This window comes from Scophthalmus maximus, chromosome 4, assembly GCF_022379125.1.
Source record: "Scophthalmus maximus strain ysfricsl-2021 chromosome 4, ASM2237912v1, whole genome shotgun sequence".
NCBI classification, from domain to species: Eukaryota; Metazoa; Chordata; class Actinopteri; order Pleuronectiformes; family Scophthalmidae; genus Scophthalmus; species Scophthalmus maximus.
The window spans coordinates 13734699-13756600 of NC_061518.1; the positions used below are offsets into that span (position 1 = coordinate 13734699).

The 21902-nt window shown below is 41.0% G+C and overlaps 3 protein-coding genes across 3 annotated transcripts; all 3 read left to right on the forward strand.

Annotated features, from left to right (window-relative positions):
• Positions 1 to 947: 947 nt before the first annotated feature.
• On the forward strand, positions 948 to 2966 carry thap11 (THAP domain containing 11). Its single transcript, XM_035628931.1, has one exon. It carries the CDS (start codon positions 1282 to 1284, stop codon positions 2113 to 2115), a length of 834 nt encoding a protein of 277 aa, XP_035484824.1. The 5' UTR covers positions 948 to 1281; the 3' UTR covers positions 2116 to 2966.
• Positions 2967 to 6042: 3076 nt separating this feature from the next.
• On the forward strand, positions 6043 to 10487 carry nrn1lb (neuritin 1-like b). Its single transcript, XM_035628404.1, has 3 exons — positions 6043 to 6268; positions 7730 to 7877; positions 8949 to 10487. Exons 1-3 carry the CDS (start codon positions 6214 to 6216, stop codon positions 9250 to 9252), a joined length of 507 nt encoding a protein of 168 aa, XP_035484297.1. The 5' UTR covers positions 6043 to 6213; the 3' UTR covers positions 9253 to 10487.
• A 2761-nt stretch (positions 10488 to 13248) lies between these two features.
• slc38a8b (solute carrier family 38 member 8b) lies at positions 13249 to 20474 on the forward strand. Its single transcript, XM_035628351.2, has 10 exons — positions 13249 to 13556; positions 14583 to 14781; positions 16911 to 17067; positions 17151 to 17255; positions 17357 to 17414; positions 17938 to 18052; positions 18136 to 18283; positions 18376 to 18578; positions 18909 to 18960; positions 19474 to 20474. Exons 1-10 carry the CDS (start codon positions 13368 to 13370, stop codon positions 19574 to 19576), a joined length of 1329 nt encoding a protein of 442 aa, XP_035484244.1. The 5' UTR covers positions 13249 to 13367; the 3' UTR covers positions 19577 to 20474.
• Positions 20475 to 21902: the final 1428 nt, after the last annotated feature.

Consider the following 21902-nt stretch of genomic DNA (forward strand, 5'->3'; position numbering starts at 1 on the left):
GAATGTAACTAAGTGCTACTTACTCAGTTACTGTACTTATGTAAAAGTCCAAGGTACTTCTACTTTACTTGAGCATTTTCTTTCCATACTACGTTTATACTTCCAGGGTTATATCATTTTGAGGTAAACAATTCATAACCCACTACATCTATTTGTCATCTGTAGTTTTCTTTTACATAATAAGATTTTTGCACACAAAAAAATTGAATAATTATGAAAAGATGATTGGTATAATACAAGTATAGCTGAAAAAAATCAATTAATTGAATAGTCTATTGACAGAAAACAAATGACAAATATGTTCATAATATTTTATTGTTTGCACCATTTTACAAACCAAACAAGGATCGAATCAATCAATTGAGAAAATAATGAGGACGTGATTCACCTTCCTATACTGGAGGAAATATATTGACTTTCTAAATAGGAACGATGGACTAAGACAGAGTTGGCTGTTCACAAATAAAGCATCAAAATTAACAGGTTACTTGGAGAAATAATGCAGTATATAAGTAAGCGGTTGTTTGCTCTTTTCTGTGAAGTGCTAATTTTGAAATTTTAAATGAAACTAAACTTTAACCGGTATATATAAACTAAAGCTCTTCAGCCAGCTACAATAGTAAAATGTGCTTACACATTACTACATGACTATTAATATTGTCATAATATGATAGAAAATAATATTACATCAATCACAGGTGACACCTCACTGAAGTACTTTTACTGTTGATAATTTTAGTGCATTTTCCAGGCCATACTTCTGATTAATTTCTAATTTTCATATTAATATTTGTATGTTTTTTCGTACAGATACAGTTTGGATACAGTTTGGTAAAAGTAATTGTACAGCGCACAGTTGTTCTTTCACACGTTGACCAGCAGGGGCGGTGGACCTGGTAGAGCGCTGAGGGACCTGGACAGGAAACGCAAAGCATTGTGGTACTTTTAGTTCTCAGTGGGTGACGGGTGGTCTGATAACACCGCGAAGAAACAAAACATACGTTTATCCCCGTAAATAAAAACATTAGACTCAAATTCAGCAAAATTCCAAGCTCCCAGTGCTGCAAGTCCGGATGAATTGGGGCGGATTCGGTCGTCGCACGGCGAGCATCGGCTCCGTTTTTGGTGGAAAATAAACAGGAAGTTGTTAGCTTTGTGGGACGTGTAGTTCCGCTCGCAGGCCGCGGAGCTTGATAACAACGCACAGAAAACAGAAACAACAATAAAATAACCCAAGCTTCGCCGCGGGACCGCATCTCTACCGTCGGCGCCGAGGCAAACATGCCCGGGTTCACCTGCTGTGTGCCTGGCTGCTACAACAACTCGCACCGGGACCGGGACCTGCGCTTCTACACGTTTCCTAAGGACACGGCGCTGCGGGAGCTGTGGCTGAGGAACATCTCCCGGGCCGGGGTCAGCGGCTGCTTCAGCACCTTCCAGCCCACGACGGGACACCGAGTCTGCAGCGTGCATTTCGCCGGCGGGAGGAAAACCTACAGCATCCGAGTGCCGTCCCTGTTCCCGCTGCGGGGAGTGAACGAGCGCCGGAGTCGGCGGGGCAGAGGCAGGAAAGTGTCCGCGGGCGTTCCTGCCCCTGGCGCCGCGGCGACCTCCGGGATCGTCATCGCCAGCGTTGTGGGCAGCGCGGCGGAAGGAGCCGAGGGCAATGCCGGCGGCGAGGCGAGCGACGACAGCATCACCGTGGTCCAGATAGGCCAGAACGGCGAGTACCTGGGCACGGCGCGGCTGCCCGCCCAGTCAGAGGGGACTTGTTACACCGCGCCGGTCGAGGACACGGACGCGCTCACCGGCGAGGACTCGTCGGCCGGAGCCGCGTCCGCCCTGCACGAGCTGCCCGTGCAGTACGTCAGTGTGACCAGCAGCCCGCTGGACCACTCGTACTCGCTGACCACCGGCACCACGTCCACCGAGCTGCTGCGGAAGCTGAACGAGCAGCGGGACATCATCGCGCTGATGGAGGTGAAGATGAAGGAGATGAAGGCGACCATCCGCCAGCTGCGGGTCGCCGAGTCCAGGCTGCAGGAGGAGGTGCGCGAGCGGGACCGGCTGCTGTACGGAAACCCCGTGGCGTTCGGCGTCCGCAAGAAAGTCTGATGGGCGAACATCGCCGGAGACGACCCGTTACTCACAGACTCGGACTAACGGAGACGACAGAGGACCCAGACCTTTTTTTTGTACAGAACGACGAGCGATGACAATTTATTTCCAACAAGTCGAGCTGGTTGTTCGTCGAAGGCCTGACGACTGCTGCCTCGTTGATGTAGCTGATAGTAACAGTCACATTGCTGATCACATACAAACACGACGGCTCTGAAACACACAGGTTACACAGGCTCACTACATATCTACAACCGGACTGATGCTGCAAGTTGCCTAGTTGCATAATAAATGAATAAATTCTCCCTCAGCTTTCTCTAACAAAGTTTGTATTTGCATACATTTGAACTGAACGTACTCGAGTTGTGCAAGAAGCCTCTCACAGTAGATTTGAGAGGAAATGTCGAGTATAAGATGCTTAATCATCCATAGGGTTTTTTGTAGCCAAAACACTAATCATGACAATGGTGTTGGTCAGTGACATGAAACTATGACTTTATCTTTGTTGCCTTCAACGTCTCAATATTCAACGTGTTTCGTTTTTTTTGCAACGTAAAAATTAGGACTTCCATAAAACTTGAAAGGGCACTCAAAAGACAACGTTTTTATTTAAGGGTGTTTCTTGAAGACATGTATTGAGTTACAGTTTGCTGTTTTCTTTTTTCCTTAGGAAATTCTGAAAGAAGAACATGAACAAGCATTTTTCTCAAGATACCGTATGCCACTTAAATATGTTCTTTTGTCCACCGAGATTGTTCTGTGAAACAGCGCCCGTTTGTTTCTTTGTGATTCATACATTTTACGTGCCTGTTTATGATCAGATTGTCAGAAGTAAAGTCTGTCCTGTCCATGGGTGTTTTAATTCAAAGGATGTCAGTGATGTTGGTCTATGATCTGCTCTCATTTTTAAGTAAAATTAATTTCCAAATAGCACAGATTCATTACCCAGTAAGTCAAGAAATGTGTCCTGATTTTGTCCAGTGTCACAGTAACTAATCATAAACAGACTGTTGGTCAGAAGACCCTGGTGCACTATTTCCTGTTTTGACCCTCAGGGTTCATGGAGGTTTTGCTCGTCCCACAGGGGTAAAAACTGAGGGCTTCTGTGAGGTACTAGGAGAGATTTCTTCAGAAAAATAATACAATTTGTATCATTAACCTCCTCAATTATTGATATGTGAATGGAACAAATCATGACCTCACATTAAATCTAAAGCTATTGATGTGCTGATTTATGCACCTATTCACCTGACGTGACTGGCACATAAAGCATCATCTAATCTGCACTATGTCAGCGAGAGTTTCCTGAGCAAGATGTTACTCAAATATTTTTCGAAAAGATGTAAATATACAACTTGACATTTAGTTGTTTTTTTTTCCTTTCTTTTGAATTTTTTTTGGAAAATAAATAGTTGTACTTGGAGTTCGGTGAGAAACAACAAAATGTCTAAAAATAAAATAAAAAAATGAAAAAAAATCCCGCACACTGCCTGATAACTGCCGTACAGGGTTTGCAATAAATCGCAAGTTAGACAGTTTGCAGGATTTTTCTTACTTTGGATCATCTATCTACTTTTCATGCACCTGTCTCATGAAAAATAAATTGTCTGCACTGTAAAAACTAACGAAGCTCAGAGATCCCACTTTATTGCTGAATTGTGGATTTATACATTGATTACTTGGTAATAATAATTAATCAATCATTTAAGACATGCTAAAAATGTTGTTATTACAAGATACCTGATGAAATGATGTGCTCAGGTTTGTTATTTTGATAAAGAATTGGAAGGGGTGGGGGTAAAGCTTGTGGTTTTCTAAGCAGCAAATTGTCATATTTTAGAAACCAGTGAGTGCTTTGGTGTTTTTGATTAATCCATCACTTTAGATCATCCTCGGCTGATGATTTTAGCTCAATGGTTTCAGTGTGTCCTCAACAGTTCAGCATGAGGGAGAAGATTTAACTCGGATCAGAAACAAGTGGTAAAATGTGTTTTGATAGGCAGAGGCCACAGTTAGAGGTGATGCAGCAGGATTTTCACCCTCTAGATGGCGATGGGATAGAAGCTCGAGGAGCGGAGCTTTTCGGCCACAGTCCTAATTTGCGTCATCTGTCTGTTTGTGTTTTTTTGTAGCTTTGGACACCATTTGCTGAGATGTTGCTCATATTTAAGCCCTAAACTGTTAAATGTCATAATGTGAATCTGAACCAGTAAATTCGGTTCTTCAACCCAAATTTAAAAAATGTGCAATTTTAAACACCAATTGCGATATTGTGAAACAGAGAAAGAGGGAAAGGCCGATGAATGGATGAGATAGAGAGCATTGGAGAGCGCGAGGATCCAGATCCTAATCTCATCTGGATTTTTTTTTTTTCCTCTCATCAGTGTTGCATAATGCCTTAATCCCAGGCTGTCAATCAAACTTACACAACTTACCTCCCTTTTCTATGGCTGCTGCCATTGTCTTTACATTTAGGCCGAATAACAGCTTCTCATCTCAGGTATTCTCACCTTGAGAGACTAATTATGTGAATGAAGTAAGGTGCAAAGACAGCAAAATTTGATTTGTATCTGGAAATATCAAATCCCATTATGGATTCTTATTATTCATGGTATTTTGATAGGAAAATTTTGTTGAAAACTACACTTTTGGTTTGATATAGGTCTTTATATTTTCAAAATATTGACCAATGACCAATGTGCAACATTTTTTTCCCAAGTGAAGATATTTGGTTGTTAAACTGTACGCAAAAAGCTCTGAGTGTGTGTGTATGACTCTAGAGCCGGAATGGACGTCCCACGATCAGATGAGGGTATGCAGGAGTCTGATCGGAGCAAATTCTTTAGAACCTTTTTTTGCTGTGGGAATTCTCAGATTCTCAGTCTCAGTCCTAATGCATAGGATGGAGGGATAACACTAGTGCATGACAACCTACTTCAGAGTAAATAGCATGTTGATTTATATTACATGGTCAAAGGTAAGCAGACACTTGAACATTACACTCATATGTCTTACATCCAGCTTGATCGACCCTGAGCACATCTGCAATGTAAGAGGAAACAAACAACAACCCACATTTACTGAGCTAATACAGATTTTTCCAGGAAGTTGCAAACGCTGCCAAAGGAGCTACTGTCCAGTGATGTATTGATTCATGGCAGCAGGTTCAGACACAAGACAGATTATTCTGCAGTTAATGGTTGTTCTGAGCTGCAGATTAACAATGGGTGACCGTTCCCCTTGTGTCAGTATACAGATGTGAACCAGGACTTACACTAAGGCATGGAGTGCGAGCCATCTGGGGGGCGTTGCAGGGGATTTGGAGGCTGAGAGGACAGGGATGTAAGACGGGCGCTCGAGTGAGGAAAGTTTGGAATAGGTTAGGTGGTTCACACTCCCTCATCTTCTCTTTCTCTGTCGTGTTTCTTAGAACATATCACACTGCCCTTAAATACGCCCTCATGACCCACTTGACTGTAGATGATTCTCACATGGGCTGCTGCTATTCTCAGAGGATGCTCTACATCTACGTCAGACTCCCAGGTGGGCTGGATTGGTTTATTCTCACTGGGATGTCATCCATCTGTGCAGATGATGAAAGAATCCTCCTGACACCTCTGACAAAGTTTCTCTCTACCCCAAAAACAAACCCTTAATCAAGATTTTTGCTGCAGATAGATGTGTGTGAACAAAGCAGAGATGGTGCCTGAGTGCGTCAAGTCCACACTCATAATTATACTATATGGATTTCATCCGTTTTGTAAATAAATGTTCTTAATACTGAAGACCGGAAATGACAATGCTGTAATCCAGTACCCTGATTTGTGATGCTGTCATTGGTCTGCCGACCACCCCCCCCCCCCAACACACGCACACTCACAACATCCTCATACTGTTTGCTTCCACTGTTAATCCAGTTGAAATTTTCCCTCTGTGCATTGCTTAGCTTTTGCAATCTGATAAATTCCCAGCGGATGGCAGGATTTTAAAGCAGCAACTTTATATTCTTTGAATTCTCAGCCAGTAGGAGCTTCACATCAGAGCCTCTGGTTCAGAGGTGGGACTCCACTCCCTCGGACTCTGCTGAGCCGAACCATGACGTCCCATCCAGGCACCGCGACTGTGCTGCTGCCCATCGCTCTCTGCCTCGGTAAGGATGTTTCACTCTCCAATTCTTGTCTGTGTCTGTTGTTATGTGTGTGGCTGAGTATGTTCACTTCAGTCCAATGAAAAAAGTTTGGAGCCGAGTGCTGTGTTTGCTTTGCCTCATTTTGAGGACTAGTTTCTAGTTCTAAAGGTTATTTTCTCACAGGTTTTGTTATTGTTCATGTCTTTTTTTCAAACTGACTTCAGCTTCAACGAAAGTTTGTCAGAAGATGACCGATAAATGATATTTTATTCAGCTTAGTCTGAAACTGACGAGAGAAAGGTTTTACAAATGCACTTATCTTAATGAAATGCTCATTGTCCCCTCATGATCTCACCCCCTCCTTCATCTCTGTGTGTGTGTGTTTGTGTGTGCGCACACATGCATTTGGGTGTACAACATCATGTATTTGGATGTGCATTGGGTTATATTTAATTTTCGAGTTGGGTTTTCTGTAAATTCAAACTGTAGACAAGAAAAAAACAAAGCTCATGAATGAAACACTATATGGAATAAAAAAAAAATCACAATTACTAAATATTGTACAGACAATAATATGCCAGATGGATTCACAATAAATTAACAATTATGTCTGAGGCAGAGTCTTCCACTGGTTGGAAAGGCTGGTTTCTACACTGTGACCAAAAGTATGTGGACATATCCCCTGTCCCCTTAAATTCTGGGACCTTTTTTTTCATGTTTTGGACATCAATCTGTAGTTCAAATCAGAGTAAATATGAATGCTTGCAGCATAAGGTGATGTCTTTGAGAGGCAAATTCCTGTGAACAGCCTGAAACCAGAATAGTGGAAGCTGTTACGGCAACAGAGTGGAGTGGAGGTGTTCAACAATCCCATGCTGTATGGGTGTGATGTTTAGGTGTCCACACACTTTGGCCATGTTGTGCACAATTGATCGTGGAACATCCTTCCTAAGATTGCTGACCACAGGATTTGTCCTGAGACGTGATCAAGTCCAACAGCAAAGCTGCAATTGGTTCAATGCACAGAAAGATATCTCGTTCAAAAACACAAATGCACTTTCACCAAAAGTCCCCCGGTCCAATCCGTGTTCAAATATTCTTGTCGAATCTTCTGTCACTCCTGTTCAGGAACTATTCGATGAAAGTCAAACCAATTTCAGAGGGATGTGTTATGTTTTAACCGATCAATGCACTCACAAGGCTCTCATGGTTTTGTGGTCCCCAACTGAATTTGGCTTTGAGGACGAATAATCCCTCCAGATGAATGGAATACAACATATTTTTGGTATTTGTTTGATCTGTTTAAGCGCTGGCTTGATCGTGTCTCTATAAATATATAAACACTGTGTTTCACTGTACAAGAATGTAGGGATTTTATTTCTCTCATCCCCAATCTGAAAATGCGCATAAATTACTTATGCAATTTCTTTAAAAAAAATGTTGTTCAAATGTTTTCGTCTCTTGTCTGTTCCTCCCCACCAGGCTTGGCCTCTGTGTGTTTCGGGGCTGCAATTCCTGTTGCATGTGGTTCCATCTACAAGAGTTTTGCACAGTGTTTACTCACACTTGGGGACAGTTTGGTGGACACACAAAAAGACCAGAGCACACAGGACATCGATGCAATCTGCAGGTGTGTGTTACACCTAGTCTGTGTTATTAACGTGAAAGGTTCAGTGTGTAGGAATTGGTTGCATCTAGCGATGAAGTTGCAAACTGCAACCAACTGAAACCGTGCCCCCGCCTGCCAAAGTGTGTAGGAGAACCTACAGTGGCCTTCAGGTTATGTAAATAAAACATGAGTGCCCTCTCGACAGTCAGTGTTTTGGTTTGTCTGCTCTGGGCGACTGCAGAAGCATTGTGGTGCAACATGGTGGGCTCCGTGCAAGAGGACCTGCTCCAATGTTAATATAGAGGTAATGAATATAAAGCAAATCATAGTTTCAGGTGATTATAGTCTAATATAGAAATGTCATATTCCATATTGGATTTAGTGTTAAAAAATGTGAGACATTTCTGGTCCTAAGAAAATGAATCCCACTAATTTTGAGGATCCTGGTTGTGACACCATGAGTTTGACATTTGACATTAGTGCACAGATTATGCTGAAAATTCTTAAGACTGAACATCTGCAACAGTAATAACATCCATGTTAGCCTCAGCTGTACTTTTTGTTAGTAAAATATCAATAATCACCCTTGAGTTTCCCCGAGTTCGGAGTTTGGATTTGTGCCATGAAACCCTATTGTTTTGGTTTAGACTGCAGAGAAAACATGTTCTCTTTTTCATAAAAAAAACCCATGATGCGGTTACCACCAGTAACAAGTGCTTTGTCGAATAAACGGGCTAAAAAGTGAAAGAGTAAAATAAACGTTCACTTTTTAAATGTAACAGTGTGGTGTCACTGCTGTCTCTGAATTCAGTTTCTGTTGCACCTGTAACTACACACTACAGACCCTGCAACAAAGTGAAGAGCTTAAAATGTCTAAGGTCAGGAAAATAGATTTTTAATTACTTATTACTTATTAATTATTACTTATCTTTAATTACTTTCCAACCTGTGCACAGGTGTAAACCTTTTGTGATATCATCACTGCATAATTGTAGTTTGCTTTCAACATACTTTGCTGGTGAAAGGTGCATGAAAGTCATTCAATTTCCACACTTCAACACTGACTCCTCTTCCTGTCCTGGTCTCTTGAAGGTCCTGGAACGCGTTCCATGTTTGCGCAAACTCAGCTCTGGCCGGCTGTCCTGGGGAGGCAGCAGCTGTCTGGGAGTCTCTAAGACAAGAGTCCAGGAAGACGCAGTTTTCTGGAAACCTCTACGACATGTGTGCCAGCCGCACAACCCTCCCACCCAGCACCGTGCCTGCACCCCAGAGCCCCCCCACCTCTGACCAGACTAACCAGGAAACACTGAAAGGGCGAACATACAAGCACAGCCCCACCCTCAGCACACTGTTGTTCCCTGCATTCAGCACACTACTGGTTCTGCTCAGGAGTTAGTCAGCTGATCAATCAGAGAGCCCCCACCCCCCAGGAGCCAAACACATGTCGATCCTTAACTCTGGATTCCAGAAACTGGATTCAAAATGAAATATTTTTTTCTTAGATGGACAAGGTTGTGTATATATTTAGACATTAGATCAGATCATATTATTGCTGGTGTGATTTTACATGCCTCAGAGAGGACAGAGACGCTGCTTTCATTCTGAATTTCATTCTCAATTTTCAAATTCTCCATACCGAGTTTTGCTGAAAAGTGTCACTTTTTCAGAAATGTGGAATACACTGCATTCATGTAATTTACTATTGCTAAATCATAATATTTAATGCTGGACTGGAGTAACACAGGGAGTAATCCAGGGAGAAGAGGAAGAGGTAGCCGACAGAAAAATTGTATCTAATCTCATTACTGCAGTAAATCTATAATACAGGGTGATTTCTTTGGACAAGAGAGTTGAGGGATTTTTTTAAAATGCCAGGTGCTCAGATCTGTGCGAAATCCAATCAGGAAAGAGAATATTATTAAAAGCGGCAAAACAGTGTCTGTGCAGAAAGTTTAATTTATCATCTTATAGGACTGGCTTAATTTCAGCAAATTAGATTTCTGTGTGGAAGGATTCTTAGCAGTGTTTTCCAATTTTATCACGATTTTAAAATTGTTTCATTTCATGTGACTCCTTTCAGTGATTTTCCTGTTCTTTTTAAGGCCTTTGCACATCAACACCATTACAAATAAACAGCAAAAAATTTTGAATAATTCAGAGGCACATTTCGACGTGGCTGATTTTCACATTAAGCACGACGTGATTTAGAGAAAACCAATAATGACGAAGAGAAGAGAACTTGATGAGCTTCACTTCTATCTTCAGGAGGTTAAACTGTAACACAGCTGCTTCAGGACCTATTTTAAGATTGTCCATCGGACAATTTAATGTCAAGTCAAGTCAACTTTATTGTCAATTCCTGCAAAATGTTCCAGATATTCAAAGGAATGGAAAACCCTCTGTCGCCCAACTGAACAGAAATTTATAAAACTGTGAAATATGGAAATATGATGATATGAAATGAAATTTGGAATGAGCACAAATGGCCCCCTTTAATGTTGAACATCTTTTCTTTGATTCTGAGGGAGCTCTGTTAAGCTATCCCACACTGCATTTCATTCACTGGTTTTCACATTTACAGTATTTTTACTGTTTACTTTTCTGGTACATGTCTCTTTGTTTCACTCTGAACAAACCTAAATTAAAAGGTATGCTGTTATACACAATGCTGAGTTTCTTTCCCTTTAATCACAGCTTTGGCTTTTCTTGAAGTCGTGTGTTTCTGACTTAGTTTTGTGTGTGTGTGTGTGTGTGTGTGTGTGTGTGTGTGTGTGTGTGTGTGTGTGTGTGCGCAGCACGCAATCTTTATACTCTTAAGCTGTTTCATAACAGCTGAAGCATGAGACTAATCTTATCTGTCTTTATTCTCCCGGAGTGTATCAGGTTGTACCTGAAAACCCTGGAAAGCAGTCTTACTGCCCTCAGAGTGTGGAGGACATACACTGAGTGAAGACAATGAGGATTGGTTGTGTGACGTGTTATGTAGTATGACATGAGCAGGTGTGGCAACTACGGGTCAGAGGTGATTACTTCATTATGCTGAATTTAAGAAGTTACTGCAGCGGTCACTGAGACCTCAGGTAGACCTCCTGCTTCATATTCATGTGGTACTCTGATTGGAGGCCAGGTCACCACCTTGCAGCCTCTGTTACTGAAGATTTACAGATTTAATGGCTGATTTGAATATTGCTATTAGTACACTCCCCAGCTCGAGGCTTGTACAGTTCCAGTTTGCACGTGTCCATCTATCTGACTCTAGAGCTGCAATCGTGTCAGAGAGTCTCTAATTTTGTCTAGTTTGTTTAGTATTGTCAGACTATAAATTTACAATCCAGATTATAACCCTGGTTTGGCCATCACAACTAATAATCAATACTGTGCACCGTTTCCACAAAAGATGGCAGGTCACTGCAGAAACAGAGGGAGGGATTCAAATCTGTTGCTGTGTGTATATGAGCCTCAGACAGACCTTCCACTTTTATAATAATCTGAAAAAATAATAATATAATAATATAGTTATACAAAGCTGATTAAAGGCAATGCATTTAAGTATTGTAAATACGTTAACCTAAATTAAACAGAATCAACTTAAAAAAGATTGTCTAATTGTCAGGCTAAATAATGTTTTAAAAAGCATAATGTATTTGGTCATACATTTAAAACTGTAGATACATCATTAAAAACTACCCAGTGTTGCTCTAGTTGTATTTTCTCTTTGAAAGTCCATCTCTTCAACATCATTTTGTTATGAAATGTGCAATCTGCAGTTGTAAACCTGTTATGTTTTAAAAAATCCACAGGCTTTTTCTTTACCTTTTTAAATGTGAATTGAGATATTTCTGAAAACAGTACATGCCTGGAGGATCAGCAACTAAGTCTTTGAACTGTCCCCTGAGCACATTAGGCCACTCTAATCTCTTTGTCCTGCATTTCACTCAAGAAAATCTGCAACATCACCATGAAATCTTTTTTAAAGTGCTCCAAAGCCTCCCACACTCTGCATCCAGCTGTTGAAATGTTTAAGATACAACAAAAATCTTCTTTTCTGTAACAAAGATATCTCATCCTCTATGAAAGTCAGAGATGATGAGATGAGGAGCAACACTCGTGGGATATCAGTGCTCTATGCACTGTAACAGATGGTGAGTAACATAAAACATGACTGGGATTATGATTTCCATGTGTTGTCGACTGTACTATCCAATACATATAACCAGGACTTTATTCTTTTAACAGAAAATACACAAAAAATGCTACAATCCTATAAGCTGCTCTGCGCTAACTCGTTGTATATTGCTCTGCAAATACATGGAATAAGCATGAAATAAATAATAAATAAATGAAAAGTGAGCAGTGACCTAATCCAATCTGAGATGGACAACTGAACTGACAACAGTTAATTCAACCAACCTTCGATTAAATGTGTTTCTTTTTGTTTTAGTTTGTACTTAGCTTATGTCTCAAACTTGTCACATTATGAAACTAAGGCACAATTGTCAGTTCAACGTGTTCATGCCAAAGTTTCCAGATGTACACATACCCAAAACAATACTGTGAATTAGGCCTAAATCATTGACAAAACAACAACAACAACTTTAATGAATAAACACCTAATTTACTTATTTGCAAAAGAAGGCTTGACTCAGATTGGCTTCTATACGTAGAGGAGAGAAACAGACAAGAGAAAGAAATGAGGTATGACATGCAAGGGCCAACACTTAACTCGCCTTTACTTGTTACTTCAAGGACACTTTTTAGTTCTGAAAAAGAGGCCCTAGTTTTTTTTTTTATAGGTCTGTGTATCAAATTCTGCTATTAATAATTCTTGTTTAATTTTGTATGCTTATTTGTTGCTTATTTCCGTTTTATCAAAAGTGAGTATGAGCTTAATAACTTTACCACACACTAAAGCTGGGGCCACGTAGGCCGAGTATATCAACGAAGAAAAACTATATGAATTGAGAAGAGCGTGAGATAGAGGAGGCCCAGTGCTAGAGTTTTTCCATGGAGATAGGATTCAAGTAAATATAGTAAGTAAATATGTGGTACATGTGTCTTTTTCTTACTATTACTGACTTTTGCTTTTAGAGAGTTTATATATTCAATCAGAGGAGAGCCACCTCTGGATCTTACATCGTACACAGTATAATATGTAGTATAACGTTTTGTCTTATAGAGGTTTAGCAGGTTTTTCAGTGCTGTAGATCAGATAGACAGACATGAAGGGACGGAGGGAGGGTGAGCAGACACAAGCAAACATCTTCACTTTAGTGTCAAATGTTTCACCTTTGGGTGAAATGTTTAATGGTCAATTAGACCACGTGAGTTGTGGGTGAAGGTCTATATATTCGCATGGTTCACCACTCACCAGGTTTACTTGAAAAGGAGCAGAATGAAGTAAACAGCAGGACAACTTTGGACAAGTTAGTTATACACAAACTCTTTCTGGTAAAATTAGCTGCCACAGCTTCTAGTCACGGGTTTTGTGAGTCTCGGAGCTGGTTCAGGATCATGGAGGAACTAGCCCGGGAGAGCATCAGCCTGCTGGCTCGTTCTGCATCCCATGCGGATCCTCCGAGACTCGGCTCTTTCGGCGCCGTGTTCATCATGCTCAAATCTGCGCTGGGAGCCGGGCTGCTCAACTTCCCCTGGGCTTTCCAGAAGGCGGGGGGAGTGACCACTGCCGTCGCTGTGGAGATGGTGAGTACAAGTTCGGACACCTGCAAGAATTACTACCTCCTCTTGTCAGTGTATGAATTAGAGAAAGGTGTTGTACAAATACAAGAGCCTTCATGAATACATTCTCGATATTTTCAAGGGACAATATGGAACAGCGCAAATCCTAATCTTTTTGATGTGTAACTTTAAGTATGTGGCTATTCATAGGGTTTGGTGTGGTTAGTTTAGTGTATGCATATTATAGACCCAGGACCCCTCTGTCTCTCCTTGGTGTGAAAGGGGCTCATGTTTTTCACAGGTAAGCTCTAATGAAGCTTCCAGTTTAGGTGAGGACCTGAACTTTCATTGCACACATCTACCGACTGCCACAAAAATGTGTGTGTGTTTGGATGAATAATCATGGGCTTTCTAAAAAAGGGCCCAAAGGCCAAAGAGCTACAGGGGCCCAAGTAGGAATATATCTGAAGTGATGGTTATTGATCTCAATTCAAGTCCTTTTCTCAGTTGGATATCCTGAGCAAATATTTAGTTAGGATTTTGTTAAACACATTTTTCCTTACCTGCCACAAAGTGCAAAGTTATTCTATAATAAGCCTACATGAAATGGGAATTTGTTTCACAGCATATCAATATTTACTAGAAAAAAAACAACTTTCCTTTGATGGTTTTTGTTTTGTTTCCGATAATATTGTGTATAATATGTCAATCCTTCTGTGGCAGGAAGCTGCAGAAAGGATTAAAGCTGAAACAGTTAAAAGATTAATCAATTGGTTGATTGTAAATTTTTTAATAATCATTTAAAAAAAAAAAATCTGTAGATGTGTAATGATGTGAATTGGTTTTCAGGCAAAAATGCCCCAAAAATAATTGGTTCCAGCTTTGTAAATGCTAACATTTGTGTTTGCTGTTTGACTGATGATGATTATGATTTTCAGCTCACGAGGTGCAGCAGGTTGAAGCAGCCATTCGCCGAACAATCTGTGTGCAATTTCCGCCAAGTCTGTGAATGAAGATTGAGGTTGAGCTCCTGTCCTTGTGCCACGATAGGTATCCCTGGTGTTCCTCATCAGTGGTCTGGTGATCCTGGGCTATGCATCATCTGTCAGCCGGCAGAAAACCTATCAGGATGTCGTGAGAGAGGTGTGTGGACAAGCTGTGGGTCAACTCTGCGAGGTCTGTTTCTGCTTCAACCTCTTCATGATATGTGTTGCCTTCCTGGTGGTGGTGCAGGACCAGCTGGAGAAATGTAAGGACCAAAATAATCTTTTTTTTTTACATAGCATCATTCGTCTTGGTGTTGTGATCAGGGGCGATGCAACAGGTTAGGCAAAGCGGCCCCCAAGGTCCCTTGAACCACTGTTGGTGATCAACCTTTCCTCCTGTTGTGAGTGTGTTGGATGTGCTCACTGCTTCAAACTCTTGATTATCCTTGATTACATAAGTGTTGGGCCTTGACACTGTGTGTGTGTGCTGCTGCTGTGTGCATACGTGCAGTGATCACCAATTACCTGCACTGTGCTTTAACATGCAATCAATTCTAAAGTATCAGTACCTTTATTTAAATCGCTATCAGTGATTCGGGCCCCCTTGGTGTTGTTTTGGTGTCAAATCACAAACACATTTTGTGTCATTGTTCACATGATCAACAATTTCACATAAAAACTCAAAAGCAAAAAGCCCGCGTCCTGTAGGCAGATCAGGCACTGACCTCCGTCTGACGCCCAAGCCAATAAAAAGGATCAGTTGACAGCAATGAAGCTCAAAGCTGCCTGAGGTTATGTAATCGCAGTATAACGCAGTGTTCCTGTTGGCTCTATTTCACCATATTTCAAGTCCTACAGACAATTAGTCCCCAAGGTATGCCTTCGTGTTGACTTTAAACCAATCCACTCACGGGGTCACACAAATTGAAGGATTGTAGATTGCATTATTATCAAAACAAGAGCAAAAAGTTATATTCATATCTGTGAGGGTGGAGGTGGCTCAGGAGAGCACCATCGTCCATGGTTAGGTTTAGGCAACAACCGTCATTTTTTTAAGGTTTGGGAAAGATTGTGGTTTTGGTTAATGTCAATAAACTTCTGGTGTCTGAAGTTACTTTATTCTGTATTAAACCAGCCCACAAATTTGTCAGTACCTTAGCCATGTGCTGCGTTGAAACATTGAATCAAACGTCATTGTTTATAGGACACAGGGCTGCTGTTTTCCAGCAAAGCAGTGAAGAATAATATCAAATATGGTCATGATTTTTTACCATGATCTACTATAAATTCACTTACATAGATGTTTAGATGAACTTCTATATCAGCAGAACGTTGAGCATAATATCGGCAAAAACTTGAACATAGATTACCAATGTGTTTGACTGGGTCTTTTATTAGAGATACACCAGTGTACCAGATCTGTTAATCATTATACTCGTGTTATCAAGATACTCGACAGAGTTTATGATCAATTTTGAAGCCATATAGCCTGTATCAGGGTAAACATGTGACTGGTCGCGGCAACGCAACCGTTTTTCATTTTCCCTTTGTCATCCATCTGAAACCCTATAAATCCCATTAATGGTTTGGCTCTGTTCCAGTTTTCAACAGCACATTTGATTGGATTTTGAAAAACCCAAACAAACAAATACACAAAAACATTTGATTAGTGGACGCAGAGCAGGAGAGCTGAGGATCTTGAGCATTTGGCCTGGTGGCAAGACAGACAGTCGAGGCGCTCTGGAGGTCAGCATCGACGCTGGAGGTCAGGAAAGGCAGCTGGCACCAAAGGATTCAGCTGCAGGCCCGGACAGTGCATTGGATGCCTGGAATAAATGATGAGAGACCAGTGGCTGGATTGCAAGACTGACTTCAGTGGCAACTGATTGCTAAGAGTCAGGGGTGCAGCAGCTAGGACAGGCGGACTGTTGGAGAGCAGAACGGCAGGCAGGCAGCTGGCGCCCTGGCTGTCTCTGAGTCTCTGGGCAGCTGAGCCTCCGAGTCACTGTGCAGTGGAAGCTTTGGGTTGTCTGGTCAGCTGAGGGTCTGTATCACTGCACAGCTGAGGCCGCCCTTGAAAGGTGACTGATGGCGGCTCCTCGGACAGTTCATTAAAGACTCAAAGGATTTAAGGCAGAATAGCTGACAGAGAACTCTTCAAGGACAAATGCTTTAAACTCATTCACAGGAATATTCTGTTTTAAGTATTCTATATATTCACCCACCAACATCAAACCATTTATCCCACCATTAACATGACATCAACATGTAAATGAATCTTTTGTGAATAAAGATGACCTTGTAGGACGTTGCTGTCCTGTATACTGACGCCTTCATGTTCCAACAGATGAATAAGCTAAATAATCTTTTGCTTCTGCTTTTCTCTCTCCAGTGTGTATTTCTTTATACGAGACTGTGACCGGTTCCAGTGAGGGGGAAATGCCGTATCACTGGTACACTGACCAACGGTTTGCCCTCTTCATCATGTGCCTCATCATCATCCTACCACTGTCGATCCCTAAAGAAATCGGTATCCAGAAATACACAAGGTACACGACACTTACCAGTAGTCAGAATGACATCCATTTGACTAAATTATTTTGTGACTTAAACTGTTTCCTCCTCCCGTCAGTGTGTTGGGGACGCTGGCTGCTACGTATCTGTGTGTGGCAGTGATTGTCAAATATTACCTGATGGACAGCCACACTGTCATAATAACTCCGGAGCACAGCCAAGGGTCAGTCACACTGGGGTTTTTATAGGATACACAGTATGTGTGTGTTTTACACTGGCTTCTCTTTGTATGTGCATTATTTACTGTGTGTATGTGTTTTTCAGTGTAAGTTCTTGGGCATCGATGTTCAGTGTTGTGCCAACCATCTGCTTTGGCTTCCAGGTAGGATCATATATGAGGTCAATTACACAAAATACTCTAATGTCTAAGGGGTTCATCCATCCACCCATCCATCCTGGACAGGCCGTCCGACTATCAGAGGGCCAACACATTCAAACAAACAACTTTTCACGCTCACATCCACACCCACTAACTCGGATATCTTTGGACTTTCAAGTGATTTAATATGCAGTCAATGTTGTTCTAGAAAGAAGACGCAAAGAATGTGAGATCACAAATGTCAGACAGCTAAACAAGGATGTGGAACAGATGGAAATTAATTTTATGTAGTGCTTTTGTTTGACTGCTCCCTGTGCACTTAACAGTTTTTCCTATCAGATTATGTCTGGTTGAGGTTTGTTCGATTAAGGTCACTGTTCAACACACGCACAAGGAAATACATCCATGAGTTTGTCTGAATCTGGGAAAGTAGGAAAAGTAGAACCCCAATGCCAAAATTAAACATCCTTATTCATCTGTGTGTGTGTGTGTGTGTGTGTGTGTGTGTGTGTGTGTGTGTCTGCAGTGCCATGAAGCCTGTATAGCGATCTATAGTAGCATGGAGAACCAGAAGCTCTCCCACTGGGTGGTCATCTCTGTGGTCTCCATGTTCTTCTGTTTGCTCATCTACACTCTAACTGGTGAGTTCAGCTCTAAAACATACTCGACAGTTCAGTATGGGCGCTGCTGACAGCTGCTAATCATATCCACTCTGCATCGCCAGGTGTGTTTGGCTTCATGACGTTTGGACGAGCGGTCGCCTCAGATATTTTGATGTCATATCCAGGAAATGACGTGGTCATGATCATTTCCAGACTACTATTTGGGATATCAATTATCACCATCTATCCCATCATCCTTCTCCTGGGGAGGTAGGTGACATCGGAGTTGAGTTTTTTTGTGCAAGGCAGTGAGTTTGTGTGTGTGTCTATTTAACAGCTTGTCTCTCTGTTGTGTGGAACAGATCGGTCATCCTGAATCTGATGTTAAGAATTCAAAGGCGTCGCTGGGGAATTGTCACTCCCTCGTTTGAGAGTCGCTGCAGAGTCGTCCTCACTGTGATCTGGATCACCATCACTCTTCTCATTGCCATGTTTGTTCCCGACATGGGCGAGGTCATCAGTGTCATTGGAGGAATCAGTGCCTTCTTCATCTTTATCTTTCCTGGTATGAAAACAACATTAACTTCAAAATGCGTGTGTATCCGTCTTTCTAATCACACAATCACATTTGCAAGAACATGGCTGTGTATTTATACATGATTTACATTTGTAGTGTCATATTATTAGCTTATACGTTTTCAGGAGAGCATTTGAAATTCAAAAGGATTACAAATGAGTATTTTCATTATCAGCAAATCTACCAAGTATTCCCTCGATGGATAGATTTAACAGTTGCTCTACAACTTGTCAGCAAAGAGAAAAAGTATGTGTGTGTATGTGTGTGTGTGTGTGTGTGTGTGTGTGTGTGTCTTGCGTGTATGTGTGTGTATTGCAGGTCTTTGCTTAGTGTTCACAATGCAAACGGAAACGGTGACTCCAAGAATCAGGTAAGTGTGAGCTTGATAGTGTCACATGTGCTGGAAGTTATGGTGGGTTTATTTGGCAACAATTTATTTTACAGGCCCACAATTTCTGAATGATTTCCAAGTAATTTCTAAGATATTTTCTGAAAAGTATTTGAAATACTCTCTGAAATTAAAACCATGAATAAGTGAAAAAAAGATTAGCCTAAAAAAAACAAACGACTGCTGCTGTTCATATGTCCACAAAGTCTTCCTTTGAGTCTGGATCTCATCGCCAAGAGCAACTGAAAAAATTCTACAAAACATATCTTGTAGAAATCAAGGGACTTGTCTTTAACCCTGGGGGGTTGATTTCTAGAGGAGATTTGAGCTGTTGTCTTACAAGAGGAGTCTTTTTGGAGAAATAAAGCGATGACAAAAAAGAATGACTAAGCAATGCAGAACATTCATCTTTGTTTGCTTGTTATTATTGCTGTTGAAAGTTCTCTGTTGTGATATTTCTCTTGATTTTCCTGATGCCCTTTTTTTAAACTACAGAGTGATCTTAACAGTTTGGGGAGTCATAACCGTTGTGGTTGGAGCCTTCATCTTTGGACAGAGTACAACCATCGCTATCATGGAGCTTTGCGAAAAATTCTGAATTTCACCACCATTGTTTCCACCATCTTCACTGTGACGCTCATCTCTTTTTGCACAGCTGAATGCTGCATGTGTAAAAGTGTTTTTTGCTTATACATGTGACCCCAGAGTGATGCAGGGATGATGTTTTTCATCAGCCCAATCCAGAAGTTAAAATCATCAGAAATAAAAAAGCTAATGTTTGGCTGTAAATTAACTACACAATTCCATGAGTTCAGCATCACCCCTTACTAAGCTTCCAAAAACTTTAAACTCTATATTTGATTTGGTGTGATTATCTTGTAACAGTTTGGAAGAGTGTGACTATAAACACAGTGTGGCTGTAAAAGTGGACTAGTGAGTAGATTGGTTTTCATGTTGAGCATGATGACATTTAATATTCACAACAACCTCTCACTTGTTTGGGGTTTCACACTAGCAGCAATCTATTGAGGTCACCCATGGGCCTTGACATGGAATATTTACTGTGCGAGACTGTATTCTGGCTATTCTCATTGAAGTGACGTATGAAATGTATTTGAACAGATATTCTTTGTTCACAGTTCTATCTAGTCACTTAAAAAACTGTCAAACATATTCAATTCATTTTTAAGTGTCTATAGTAATTTGTATTTGTTTGGAAATGTAAATTTTGTTGCATTATTTTGTTTGCTTTTCCAATAATATACATACAATACAACGCTTGTTTAAGTCTTCATTTTTACTTGCAAAGCACTGCCAGGTGGCAGTATTGCACCACTGAGGATTTATTTATTTATTTATTTATGTATTATGTACATAGTTATGTGTGGAACTGCATATTGGCAAAAAGGATAAGAGAAAAAAACCTGCTATTATCATGGGTGTTATGGTCCAAGCAATCATTTTGTAATGACAATGCCACATCTAAGTGAACTAATAAAGACTGTAAGCTTAATATAAACAGATTACGTCATTGTCCTTGAAATACATATAGATATTTTTTTCTTCATTTTAAGAACATGCTTCTAATCCTATTTTTCCACTGAACTACACAAGGCCAGAGTCGAATGAGAGAGACACATGTGCAGCTCTTCTTTGAGTGATGACTGATGTGCTGTTTGCTGCATATCACTGTTTATTGACTTCAAGCTCACAGAAGTTATAGCACACTGCATGCGAGCGTGCGCATGCTTGCACGTGTGTATGAGTGAGTAATGATTTACTGTAAATCCAGAAAACGTGAATCGTATCTGTGCCTGGAGGGATACGCTTAAATGCAGCACATCAGCCTCGATAACTTCTCAGAAATGGAGAAGGCTTGCATTCTGTACTTATCTGTGTGAACACACACACAGAGTCAATCAGAACTTTGTTCAAAAATAGACCCACTAGAAACATACAGCGGCTCCTTATCAACGCTGCAGTTAAGTAATAGTTTTTTTTTTATCTTGTGCAGCATTAATGTCCTTAAGGGAAAAAACCCCTCAAACTGTGATACTCTACTTGGGTTTAGCCTATGGGATTATATCTCACCCTCCTGGCCAAATGCTTAAATCCACTAAATGCAGGGTGGAAAAAATTCACTGCAAACCCCACAAATCACAAACTCCTTTGTGAATTCTGCTGCTGCACTCAGTGTGAACTGGCCCACAGGTTTGTGAAGACAACTCAGCAGTCCTGGGAAATACAGCGAGCATACAGTAGACTACCTATCCCGGGTTTAGCGAATCTGTTCTCTGTCCATTGAACCAACTTCGCACTTCCGAAGAACGGTCCACCTTTTAAAGTGTTGCATGTCGTCAAAGCCATTCTTTCATTTATCACAAAACAGAAATAAAAACCAGTCTACAAGCATAGTAGCATCTATTACACCTGTAAAGCTGTACACAGTTGAACCAAATGCAAACATTAATATGTTAAGTAATGTTTGCCAATTGTGTAGCCTTTAACAAATGTTCCAGCTGAGACTGAGTCATTCATTTTGTGAATATTTGATAACACACACAAACCAAAAAATAAAAGAAAAAAAAATCTTGATAATAAGTAATTTGTTTCATTTAACCCTGATAGAACCAGGTAGTACAGATTTCATGACCGTCCATCCAGTAGCATGTCCACTGACCAACGCCTGACGTTGCCATCTCAAGTGGTACGCTGCTAGCATTGCTAAAATCATCCATTATCCCCCTCATTAGATTATCATTTAATTTTTCTCGGCCTTTGAAAACTCATTTCCAGTCCTCATTATTATTCTGTCCCCCGTAGCCCTTTGTTGTTGAAAGATTGCAATGCAGGCGCCTTGCGGTGCTAATTAATGAAATGGCAATTTGTGGAAACGTCCCTTTTAAACATTTCATTGTTCCTGA

Excerpts from the sequence above, each read along its gene's own strand:
- thap11 (XM_035628931.1), top strand. The coding sequence starts at position 1,282 with ATGCCCGGGTTCACCTGCTGTGTGCCTGGCTGCTACAACAACTCGCAC.
- nrn1lb (XM_035628404.1), top strand. The coding sequence starts at position 6,214 with ATGACGTCCCATCCAGGCACCGCGACTGTGCTGCTGCCCATCGCTCTC. Across the intron at positions 6,269-7,729 it reads GCCCATCGCTCTCTGCCTCG|GCTTGGCCTCTGTGTGTTTC; the intron begins GTAAGGATGTTT and ends CCTCCCCACCAG. Across the intron at positions 7,878-8,948 it reads GACATCGATGCAATCTGCAG|GTCCTGGAACGCGTTCCATG; the intron begins GTGTGTGTTACA and ends GGTCTCTTGAAG.
- slc38a8b (XM_035628351.2), top strand. The coding sequence starts at position 13,368 with ATGGAGGAACTAGCCCGGGAGAGCATCAGCCTGCTGGCTCGTTCTGCA. Across the intron at positions 14,782-16,910 it reads GCAGGACCAGCTGGAGAAAT|TGTGTATTTCTTTATACGAG; the intron begins GTAAGGACCAAA and ends TTCTCTCTCCAG. Across the intron at positions 18,053-18,135 it reads GCTCATCTACACTCTAACTG|GTGTGTTTGGCTTCATGACG; the intron begins GTGAGTTCAGCT and ends CTGCATCGCCAG.